General features: G+C 39.3%; 1 protein-coding gene across 1 annotated transcript in view; it reads left to right on the forward strand.

Annotated features, from left to right (window-relative positions):
- The window catches only part of ABLIM3 (actin binding LIM protein family member 3), a 110,898-nt gene that overhangs the window by 34,256 nt on the left and 63,686 nt on the right, over nt 1-12,956 (forward strand). Inside the window, exon 3 of the mRNA XM_058543789.1 lies at nt 4,727-4,864. Coding sequence (XP_058399772.1) covers nt 4,727-4,864 — 138 coding nt within the window. The remainder of the gene's footprint in view (nt 1-4,726; nt 4,865-12,956) is intronic.

The following is a 12,956-nucleotide window of genomic DNA, read 5'->3' on the forward strand; positions in this document are numbered from 1 at the left end:
CAGTCTCCTCAGTGACTAAGGAGGGAATTGAGGCCAGAGGAGTTAGATGATTTGCCCAAGATTATAACACCTGGGTGACAGCAGAGAGGGAATTGGGACCCAGGTCACCCTCAGCACTGCCTATCAGAGAGAAACACACAAGGTGAAGAATGACAGAAAGAGGGAGGGAGGAAAAGCAGGTGGAGGAACTAGGTGCTGAACTTAGTCCCTGCTATGTTCAATTCACGTGTCCCTTTTAACTTACCAGGAAGCCAGTTACCTCGCCCCTTCCAATATGTTGTTGTGCTCCAACAGTTTTAAATTATCTTTGTAGCACTTGGGAAGAACTTTACTTGCAAATTTAGTTGTGGAATTAAGATGTATTTTCTCGTAAAACTCTCAAGATTTGGTGTGCGTATAAAAGAGGGCTTAATGTTTCAAACCCTTAATTTTTCATCTCAAAGGTATTGACCAGCCAATTTTCTGTCTTAAAAAATTTTACTGTCAGCCACTGATTTTCTTGCTTTTATTCTTGGAAAGATTAAGATTGTTCAGTCTTGCAGTCCCTGAAAAACTGTGATTTTTTTTTTTAAATCAGTATTTATTTCATTGTCCAGAGTCTTTTGTTTCCAGATCAAATTAAGGATGGGTGACTGTGTGTGTAATTGGTTCCTTTTGCAAATTGTTTTTTAAATACAATTTTAAAACTGTTCAGGGATCAAAAGGAATAGTTTAAGTCTGAGGTGGTATTCCTAAATTAATTTGTACACCTCATTTTTATATAAATAGAATTCAACCAGATTTAATTTCTTTTTCCCCAGTCTCAGTGCTTGGTCTTCCATTTGTGGAACTATAAGGCTGCAAAGTCCAATATGGCAGCCACTAGCCACATGTGGCTATTAATTGTAAATTTATATTAATTAAAATTAAATAAAGTTAAAAATTCAGTACCTCAGTCACACCAGCCACAATTCAAGTGCCCAGTAACCACATATGACTAGTGATTATTATATTGGACAGCACAGATAATAGAATATTTGCATATCTCAGAAAGTTCCATTGGACAGCACTGCTTAAGGACTAGTAACTGGGAATCTCTCTCCTGGGTGCCCTTTATTGGCCAGATAACATTAAACACAAGCCAGAGATTCCCTGCGTGCATTTTAGAAACATATCACACAGTCCATATGTCTAAACTTGGTAAGTTCATGGATTATTGCACAAGTGAGCAGAGCTAATGTCCTTTTGAGGTTCATGGCTGCTCTCAAATGTTGCTGTCCAGGATAGGTGGTTCCTAACATATGAGGCAGTTCAAAAATTAATGTGTAAGTTAATTTGGAATTCAAAAGACATTTGTCCCTAAGACAAATGTTATAAATTATGTGACTGAACCTTAGTACTTTCTGAAATAAAAATTACTAGAAATAATAACCAGCAAAAAATCAACAATAAAATTTTAGTATTTCAGGGGGGTTATAGATTGGTGGGAAGAAATAACACCATCTCTATACACACCTACACACGCAGAGAATAAGGTTAGACTAAGTTGCTGAGTTACTTAGCCACGGATACAAGATCTTACTGGAAACCGAGTAGCTTCCACGGCAGGCGCAGATGTGGCATATCTCAGCATAGCTTCCCTTGACCCCCAGAGTTCCTACTGGCACTGTCTGGATAAGGAAATGTCTTCACACATTTGTAAGCTCAAATCCTGCTACACCACTGCCCTTTTATAATCACAGTTTATATCAGCAATCTGGAAGAACTCACACCAACGATGCATGCATTTGTGCTTATGGGACTATTTACAAACATGAGACATTTGTGGATCTCTGACCACACTCAGCATCACCACAGCAGCATCCTCATCCTGAAGGAGGCAGCAGAGTTAGGGCTGGGGGCCCCATCAGCAACTCTGCCCCACAAAGCCCATTTTCCCAATCCGTCTACTCAGTCTGATTTCACGTCTTTTTACCTAGGTGGTTCAAAGACTGAGTTGTAGCTGAAGACCATGGTCATAAATCCATTCCCCCGGAAAATCAAATCATGAAGAATCTAATTGATCTTGGACATTGGTTCTTGAACAATAAGGCAGGTTGAATTAGAAGAAGTGGATAAAAATTCGTGCAGTGATTCTGGAGGGACTTTTGGGAGTTCTCATCATTGATGATGATGACTTTACCGTTCGTTCTTATTTTATTTTCAGACTCACAGCTTTGTGTCCCTAGGCAATGGTGGATCACCACGCTGCTCATGTAAACAGATCTATATTCTTCCCACAAATCAGGAGAAGAGGGGAGAATGAAATATTTTCCAGGGGACATTGAGGAGGAATCAGAAAAAGAAGAAAAGGAAATAGGATTAAAGACAATGTTTATGAACATTCTGGGGGATGGGGAAGGATTGCTCTGAGCTGAGGGGAAGATGTGATGGTCATGGTACCAGTGAATAATTGTGGGGCATTTAATGCACTTTTTGAAACGCTTTACCTGTATTAACCCATTTAATGAGTTAATTAATGATTTAGTTAACTAGCTAACTCATTTAACTTTTGTCTTAAATTTAAGACAAAAGAAAAGAGTTGAATAAGTGGCATGAACTCCATGAGAGAAAGATTGTAAGAAGGATGTATTCCCCCACCTCAGATAGAAAAGTCGTCAGAAGCAACAGTTTCAGGGATCTTTGCTCTACAACACATTTATGACTCAAGATCCCTATAAGTGGAAGATAATCGCAAGTCCTGCTTTCCTGTTCCCTGTTCCCTCCTCCTGTTCCCTAAAAGGAGGAGGGTGGATGAGATCAGTTATGGAGATCATCTTTGAGAATATGAAGAAAACTACAGGATAATGTACATAGTGCCAATTTTTGTATTTAGTTAGAGAGAAGTATTAGATCCCAGGTGCATCAGTGAGGATATGCTGCAGTAACAAAAAATCTTAAAGGCTATGACAACAAAAATTCTTCCTTGCTCATGATAGATGTTCATTGTGGGTAAGCTTGGAGCTCTGCTCCATAACTCCTCAATCAGGGATCCAAGCTGATGCATCATGCACACCATCTGGGTTATCACTGGTTGCTGGGCTATGGGAAAGGCAATATGGCAGATGACATACTGGCTCCTAGGGCTTCCAATTGGAAGTGACACACAGTTTCCATTCACATTTCATTTCCAAGCAAATCACCATGTGCAGTCCTTCATGTGCCTGGAATAAAAGATTCAAATTTCAGTGAACAGACATAGCAACTACCATACTAGGTCAAGAACCCCTGAACTAGGTGATCTCTAAGTTCCTTTGCAGTTCAAGGTTTCTGTGAGTCCAGATTAATTTATAATATGCTTATTCAGAGTTTAGCCAGTAAGTCTATATGTGTAAATGACAGACACCAATTTCTCTTCAGTTGATCGTCTATATAGCCAGGACAAGACTGAGCCTTCTTGTAATAGGGTATGAGCATGAGTTTTTGGACTATTCCTTCAACTTTGAGTGAGAATTGAGGAATTGAGTTATTCTTTCCCTGGTGCCACTAGGGGCTTCCTACAAGAGAGAAGATTTGGTTCCTCACTGGCAAAGTTATTTCAACAGCTTACACATAATGAGCTTGGACCAGACAAGTGCTAATATCCTTTCCAACCCTAAAATTTTGTGTTCTAGTTAGATGCCTACTATTATTAAATACCAGATGACCAGATTTTAGAATGGTCAAGCAAGGTATCTCTCAGGGAAAGGAAATCTAGAAGAGTAGCCATGAGAAAGTCTAAGCAAGAGATCATAGACTCAATAGGCTGGTGGAGCTCTTAGATATCATCAAATGCTGACCACTGCACTCCTACTCCTGGTGACTTCAGCCCCTCCATCATCTCCACCAGCTCTTAATTATACACATTTGACATTTTCTCAATGTTATGGAAAGTGTTGGTTCAAAGGCAGCTTTAAGGTGAGTCCCCTCATCAACCTCCTTCCAACCAGAGTGCCTCCCTTCATGCCTCTTTTGTAGAAAGGCTGTGCTGCCATTGACGACCTTCATTTTATAGATGTGAAAACTGAAGCCCAGAGAGGAAATGTAACTTGCATAACAAAAAGGCCACTTGGAGGCAGGACCCGTTTCTTTGAGACCCGTGAATCACTGCAAGACCCAAATTCCCTTTGAGACATTTGGGGCCTGATATGGATCCAGAAATCATCCAAGAAATGGTATTTCTGGATTGTTTACCTTGAACTACTCTACTTCCTCATTTATTTTTTCTCACTTGTGAATTTGGCCTCTATTTTTGCAAGGAAATAGACTCATAAGTCTCTGCCTGCTTTAGGAGATTTATGGACTCATGTCTTAATGCCACTCACCTTCTAATGATGCCTTAGCTTGGCATATCAGCCGGATGGTGTATTTTTTTTTTTAATTTTATTTATTTTTTTATTTTTCCCCCCAAAGCCCCAGTAGATAGTTGTATGTCATAGCTGCACATCCTTCTAGTTGCTGTATGTGGGACGCGGCCTCAGCATGGCTGGAGAAGCGGTGCGTCAGTGTGTGCCAGGGATCCAAACCCGGGCTGCCCGCAGCGGATCGCACGCACTTAACCACTAAGCCACGGGGCCGGCCCCTGATGGTGTATTGAAAGTGCTTTGCTAATCATTTCCACCCTTTCTGCTTTTTTTTTTTTTCCATTTAAGATTATGATAATATCTTGCAGCAGACTTTTTAAAGAATAAGGGCCTTCTGGATGGTGACTCTTTGTTTCTTTCTACAGTTCCTTATCAGCAGAATCCTTACAATCCTCGGGGCGGCTCCAGTGTCATCCAGTGCTACCGATGTGGAGACACCTGCAAAGGGGAAGTGGTTCGTGTCCACAATAACCACTTCCACATCAGATGCTTCACCTGTCAAGGTAGGAGGCCCAATTTCCCAACTCCCTTCTCGGATTCCTGGCCATGCTCTCACCCCCAGGACCTTCCCCAGAGGCAGGCAAAACAAACACAGGCAGTTGAGATACCTATCAAGGCCTAATGAGTCTTTCCTCGAGCGTGTTATGAGAAGTCTTGCTTAAGCAGTGTGGAGAGAAGAGGGAGGTAAGAGTGAGGGAAGTGTTGAGATACGGGGAAGAAAGGGATCCTGGTGACCCTGGAGTGGTAGCGCTGACCCAGAAGGAAAAAGGCAATCCTGCAAGCTTAACTTACACGTCTGAAAAGACTCCTCGCTTGTGCCTATAAGTCAATTTGAGAGCTAATGAAAGAGTAAGCTGTCTTGGCTAAAATTCAGCATGGCTCTGAGATGAGCACCTATTCTGTGACAATGTGACAGTCCTCGAAGTTTAAGTTTAACGCGGGAGATGGTACGTCTTGACTTCAGTAAGTTTGTAATTTGGGAGCAGATGGATTTTGCGTTACCTCTAATTGTTACGGCTTACCCGTGGCTAATTCATAGCATCCTAGACTCAGCCAAGCTAAGAGTTCCTCAAGAAGAAAGATAACTAGCAGCAGGAAGGCAGAGGGACTCAGCTGAAAGAGCCAAAGAGCCCTCTGACCCAAACAAGGCAACGCTCCCTTCCCCTCTGTCCCTGACAAGTGCCTCTCCAGCCTTGACTTCTCGAACTCTTCTCCCAGGCTTCCTGTTCCATAGAGCAGCCATTCTGATGTTGGATTACCTGTGGGTTTAGAAAATGTTTGACCCAAATCCTGTAACTTCCACCTGTTGGTTCTAGATTTGTCCTGATGAAGGTTGATGAGCACTTTGTGTTTGCTTTTTCCTATGGCTACCCTTCACATACTTGTAGCCATGTCTTCCCCACGCCAATTATGTTGCAGATCCTTAAATTGGGCCTCATCTGAAATGATTCCAACTTGTGTCATCATCCTGGAGTCTTCCTCCTTGATCCATTCTGGTTTGTCACTATCATTCTTGAAGCATAATGCCCAGAAGAGACCACAGTTCTCAAGCCTGCCAAATACAGCAAGGACTACTTTTCTGTTCATGTGACTGATATGGAATTGACTTCCTGAGGAGCCACTTCACACTATTGATGTATGCTGAGTTTAAGGTCAATTGAAACCCCTAGATCTTTTCATTTCAGTAACTGGTTCCAACCTCAATCTCTGAGATTGTCTTGCACTGCCATTGAGAAAAATCCTGGATTTCTTTCCTCAGGATTTAACTGGACTCTGCACTGAGCAAATAAATTACATATTCATATTCCCTGATTTATTTATGGAAGCATATATGGGATGTCTTTAAATGGATGTGATTTAAATTTTATATTGAAATTGGCAAACCCCTTTAGTGCCTGTTGACCTGCAAGAGTATCTTGGTAGAGACCATTTTTACATCCCCAGAAATTGAGGCAGGTTGAAAGATAAAGACAATAAATCATTATAAGGAGTTTTGAGCTATGACTCTGCAATTATATTATAAGAGAGTATATTTGTTACCTTTCGCTTAAGCCAAAATTTAATAGCTTAAAACAACCTTTTAGTTAGCTCATGATTCCCTGGGTTGGGTGGGCAGTTCTTCCAGTCTGACCTGGCTCTGCTTATCTCTACTGGCCTCATCACGATGATATGGTGGCTCAGCTGGCAGTGGTTGGCAGGCTGTTGACCTGAGTGCCTCCATATGGCTTCTCATCCTCCAGCAGGCTGGCTTGGGTTCATTTGCACGGTGGTCACAGAGTTCCAAGTGCAACAAGAGAGCAAGCTTCAATAAGCAAGATTTTTTCAAGCCTTAACTTGTGTCATACTTGTTAATATTCTATTGGCCAAAACAAGTCAAATGGCCAACCCAGATTCAAGATCATAGAGAAATAAACTTTGCCTTTTGTGGAAAGATCTGCAGAATCAAATTTCAAGGGTGTGAATACAGAGAAGGTAAGAATTTGGCCATTGTGACAATCTACCACTGGGAAGTTGTAGAATCTCTTTCAACGGAGATTTTAAGAAAAAAAAAGTAGACTGTTATTTTTCTGGCCATTTTCAATGTTAGTTTGCTTAAGGGTAAAACAAATGAGAAGATTTTTGTTTCCAATAGTAACCAGTATAGGGGTTAGTTACCCTAAATAGCCTTCTCATTTGAAAATCTAAAATCTCTATGAATTTCTTTTAACAACTCTTTTCACATGCACTACTCTGCTGACGTGAAAGGAAGGAATCTGCAGAGGTGAAAAACAAAAATAAAAGCAGAAATCCTGGTGTGACTGCCAATGCCAGATTTAATCCTGACGGTTTATGGTAAACCTTGAAGACCTTGAGTTTTTACCTTCATATCTGTACGGATTGTGGAGAACAGGAGGCAAAGCCTAGAGTATGGTCAAAGTATGAATCTAATAGAAGACCTCTGAATAAAGCTGAGAGTTTTCCGGCAAAAACCTTACTCTTGGGGCTGGCCTGGTTGTGTAGTGGTTAAGTGCATGTGCTCTGCTTCAGTGGCCTGGGGCTCACAGGTTTGGATCCCGGGCGTGGACCTACACACCACTCATCAAGCCATGCTGTGGTGGCATCCCACATAGAAAATGGAGGAAGATTGGCACAGTTGTTAGCTCAGAGCCAATCTTCCTCACCAAAAAAAAATGAAAAAAACAATCTTACTCTCAATGGATAGATGCATAGATGGCTCTGGAGAAGGAGACAGCACTGAAACTTGCCTGTACCAACTTTGGCACTGGGTAGGAAAGAATAAAACTTGTATCAAAGTGTCTATCCATAATCCGCCCTTTACGTGGATTCATGCTCTATATTCATGCTATATATTTGGTGTAAATAAAAAAAAAAGTGAAACAGAGAATTTAAAAGAAAGTAGTTCTGTACCTGGCAAATGGCAGAAGTGAAAGATAATCCTCTTTGGAGGAACTCAGCTTTACTCCAGACCTCAAAGATTTCCCACAGATAACGTTATTAGCAAAAGGAGTAACTCACAGTCAAAAACACACAAATCATGAGGCCGGCCCAGTGGCATAGTGGTTAAGTTAGCTCACTCTGCTTCATTGGCCTGGGTTCACAGGTTCAGATCCCAGGCGCAGACCTACGCTGTTCATCAAGCCATGCTGTGGCGGTGTCCCACATACAAAATGGAGGAAGAGGGACACAGATGTTATTCAGGGTCACTTTTCCTCAAGCAAAAAGAGGAAGATTGGCAACAGGTGTTAGCTCAGGGCCAATCTTCCTCACAAAAAAAAAACAAAAACAAAAAAAACACAAATCATAATGGAGGGAGAGCCAACAGAAACAATGGAGAACAGAATCAGAACCTCAAAGACTTCATGTATTGAAATTTTCTGACATTATATAATAATACATTCAATACATTTAAACAAGTAAGAGAAGCCAGAAAAAAATTGAACAAGAAACAACATATTATAAGGAATAGCAGAGCAGATTTGAAAAAGAAACAAATAAAACTTCTAGAGATAAAAATATATAATCTTTGAAATGAAAAACTCTGTGTATAGATTAAATAGCAGATTAGACATTGCTGAAGATAGAATTAATAAACTGTAAGATTTAGCCAAGAAATGGATATATACATGTAGCCCAGAAATATAAGACGGTGGTAAAAGTAAAAAAGAAGTTGATACATGGAGAATATAGTGAGAAGGCTTGGCATACATCAAATCTAAGGTTTGTCATAGTTCTTGCAGAGATATATAATAGAGAACATGAGTGGGAGGACAATATTTGAAGAGATAACAGCTATGAATTTTCGAGAATTGTTGAAAGACACAAATCCTTGTATCCAAGAAAACTAATAAATCCCAGCAGAAAAATGTAAAAGAAATCCACCTACACATATCAGAGTGAAATTGCAGACCACCAAAGACAAAAAGACAATCTTAAAAGTAGACAGAGAGAAGACAAATCATCTACATGTGAATGGTAAATAGACTGGCAACTGATGTTTTAATAGCAACAAAGAAACCTGAAAACAGTGGAATAATACCTTTAATGTACTGAAAGACATACCTGTAAATTTAGGATTATGTATTCTGCAAACTACCTTTTAAGAACAAAGGCAACCCCATGGCTAACATCGTACTTAATGGTGAAAGACTGCCTGCTTCCCTGTAAGATCAAGAATAAGGAAACGGTGTCTGCTTTCAACACTTCTATTCAACTTCGTGTTGCAGGTTCATACTGGGTTAATTAGACAAGAAAATGAAATAAAAGATATGCAGATTGAAAAAGAAGAAGTAAGACTATTTCTATTTGCACATGATGTGATCTTGTATATAGTAAATCCTAAGGAATGCACTAAAAAACTATTCGAATTAACAAATAAGTTTATCAGTGTTTCAGAGTACAAGATCTATATGCCAAAATCAATTGTATTTCTGTACACTTGCAATGAACAATCAGAAAATTGAGAAAACAATTCCATTTATAATAGCATCAAAAATAAAATACATAGGAATAAATTTAACAAAAGTGTAAAATTTATACTCTGAAAACTACAAAATATTAAAGAAGATCTAAATAAATGGAATGACATCCCATGTTCATGGATATGAAGCCTTAATATTGTTAAGATGGCAATATTCTTCAGATTGATCTACAAATTTCATGCTCTCTTAGTCATCTCAGGCTGCCATAGCAAAATACCATAGATTGAGTGGCTTAAACAACAGAAATTTATTTTCTCATAGTTCCAGAGGCTAGAAGTCCAAGATCAAGGTCATGTTTCACAAGAACAAGGCCAGCATGGTCATATTCTTGTGAAAGCTCCCTTTCTGGCTTGCAGACAGCCACCTTCTCACTGTGTCCTCACATGTTAGAGAGAGAAATGGCAAGCTCGATGGTGTCTCGTCTAGTAAGAGCACTAAGCCCATAATGAGGGCCCCATCCTCATGACTTCATCTAAACCTAATTATCTCCTAAAGGCCTCATATCCGAATACCACCACTTTAGGGGATAAGGCTTCAACATATGAATTTGGGGGAGGACACAATTCAGTCCACAGCAAATGTATGAAAATCCCAGCTGGCTTCTTTATAGAAATTGACACGCTGATTGTAAAATTCACATGGAATAACAAGGGACATAGAATAGCCAAAGCAACCCTGAAAAAGAAGAACAAAGTTGGAGGACTCAAACTTCCCAAACTTACTACAAAGCTACAATAAACAAGACAATGTGGGACTCACACAAGGCTAGACATATAGATAAATGGAATAGAATTGAGAGTGCAGAAATAAACTCTTACATTTATGGTCAGTTGATTTTCAACAAGGCTACCAAGACAATTCAATAGAGAAAGAATAGTCTTCAACAAATGGTGCTAGGAGAACTGAACATACATATGCAAAAAAAATGAAGTTGGACTCTTTCCTCACACCATACACAAAAATTAACTCAAAATAAGTCAAAAACCTAAATGTAAGAACTAAAACTATAAAACTCTTAGGAGAAAATATAGGAGTAAATCTTTGTGACCTTGAGTTAGGCAAAGCTTTCTTGGATATAACACCAAAAGGACAAACAACAAAGGAAAAGTAGATAAATTGGACATCATCAAAGTTAAAAACTTTTGTACAGCAAAATATGCCATCAAGAATGTGAAAAGTGAACCCACAGAATGGGAGATAAAATTTGCAAATCATACATCTCATAAAGGACTTGTATCTAGACTGTATGAAGAATTCTTACAACTTAATAACAAAAAGACAAATAACCCAATTTCAAAATGTACAAAGAATCTAAATAGACATTTCTCCAAAGTTATACAAATGTCCAATAAGCACATGAAGAAATTCTCAACATCATTAGCCATCAAAGAAATGCAAATCAAACCACAATGAGATGCACTTCACACCCACGAGGATGGCTATAATAAAAAAGATAGATAATACAGGTGTTGGTGAGAATGCATAAAAATTGGAACTCTCATACATTGTTGCTGATGGAAATGTAATATGGTGTAGCTACTTTGTAAAACAGTAGAATTACCATATGACCCAACAGTTCCAATTCCATTCCTACATATATGTTCAAGAAAAATGAAAATGTTATGTCCACACAAAAACTTGCACACAAATGTTAATAGCAGTGTTATTCATAATAGTAAAAAAATGGAAACAATTCAAGTATCCATCCACCAACGAATGGATAAATAAAATGTGGTATATCCATACAGTACAGTATTATTCATCAATAGAAAGGAATGAAATACTGATACATGTTCCACATGGATGAACCTTGAAAACATAAATTGCCCATAAACATATAATAAGATGCTCAATTTTATTAATAATCAGGGAAATTAAATTTAAAATCATGATAAGATATCATTACACATCTATGTTGACTAAAAGTAAGAAGTCAGGCATTACCAGGTGTTGGTGAGGACATGGATCAATGGGAACTGCTGGAAGGAAGGTAAACGGGGAAAACTCTTTGAAAACAGTGAGGCATCACCTCACAAATACAAGAATGTTCAAAACAGCATTTCCATAAAAGAGAAAGAATGCAAGCAGCTCAGATGTCCTTCAACAGTGGAATAGATCGACTGAGATGTCAGACAACGGAATACAGCACGGTGGTGAAAATGAATGAAGTGCAGTCACATGCATCCACGAGGATGAGTCTCGGAAACATCATGCTGGGAGCATAAGTCACAGAAGAATAAATGCAGTGTGATTCCATCAATATAAAGTTCAAAATCAGGCAAAACTAAACAGTATATTGTTTGTGGATACATCACAGGTGGTAAAACTATAAAGAAAAGCAAGGGAATGATAAACACACAATTCAGGACGATGTGGGCAGCAGGGGAGGAGCAAACAGGCTTCCAAGATGCCGGTAATGATCTATTTCATAAACTTGGTAATGGGTACCTGGGAGTATTTATTTTATTAGTCATCTTTAAACTGTACATACAGTCATGCACCACATAACAATGTTTCAGTTAATGACAGGCTACATTTATGACAGTGGTCCCATAAAATTAGTACCATATAGCCTACGTGTGTAGTAGGCTATACCATCTGGGTTTGTATAAGTACACACTATGATGTTCACACAACGACGAAATCACCTAACAACGCATTTCTCAGAACGCATCTCCGTCATTAAGCAAGACATGACTGTGTATATTTTATACATTTTCTGTCTGCATAATGTATTTCACAATTTAAATATTTAAAATAATGAACTAGATCACCCTCAGGCGCCCTTCTAACTCTTTGATTTTGAAATTTCATAAAACTCAGTCTCATTTGAAAAGTTGAAAATCAGCAGAATTTTGTTATATAATTATCCTGGACTCTCAGATCTAGAGGTGTCCTCCGTTACCCTCATTTTACAAATGAAGCAACTAAGCTCCAGAGACATGAGGCAACTTTTTCAAAGTCACACAGCACCCGAGTGGTAGAATAGAAACATGGACAAAGGTCCAGTGACCCCCAAAACAGTACATTTTCCACTGAAACATGCTAGGGCTGTGTGCAAGGCCTCCTTCCAGGCATTATATTTACAGTAAGCATTCATTCTGGATTATCTCAAAGCAGTTCTAACTTTTAATATTCTGTCCCACAGTCAAACCATATGATCAGATTTTTTTTTAGTTAATAGACTTTATTTTTTTGATTCACAGAATGACGACTGTCCCAGGTGTATTTATTCCACATCGGTTCCATACTACAGACCCTCTCCACGGCCTTTCCTGTTATTTGAATGTCAGGCTCTGCTCAGCCTCAAATACATCTGTCGTGCTGGTCCAGCTTGCCTTCCATCCCTGTGTTCCCCAGTGGATTTCCAGGAGCCCCTGAGATTCTTATCAACCTTTACATCCTTTCTACCAAAAACTTCCTCCTTCAGCTCCTTGGGGGAAGTGGAGAACTGATTGTTCCAAGTTTTCTTATGGCCTCCTGGTTTTCTCTACTGGGAGAGGTGGCTCTGGGGGCGGAGTTGGCAGTGGAAACAAAGGAGAGAAAAGAAGGGAAAAAACAGGAGCTGCTTCCAATGAGGTCGTAGGCCATGACCTAACTAATTCCACAGCCGTGA

The sequence above is a fragment of the Diceros bicornis genome, chromosome 1 (assembly GCF_020826845.1).
Source record: "Diceros bicornis minor isolate mBicDic1 chromosome 1, mDicBic1.mat.cur, whole genome shotgun sequence".
Taxonomy (NCBI): domain Eukaryota; kingdom Metazoa; phylum Chordata; class Mammalia; order Perissodactyla; family Rhinocerotidae; genus Diceros; species Diceros bicornis.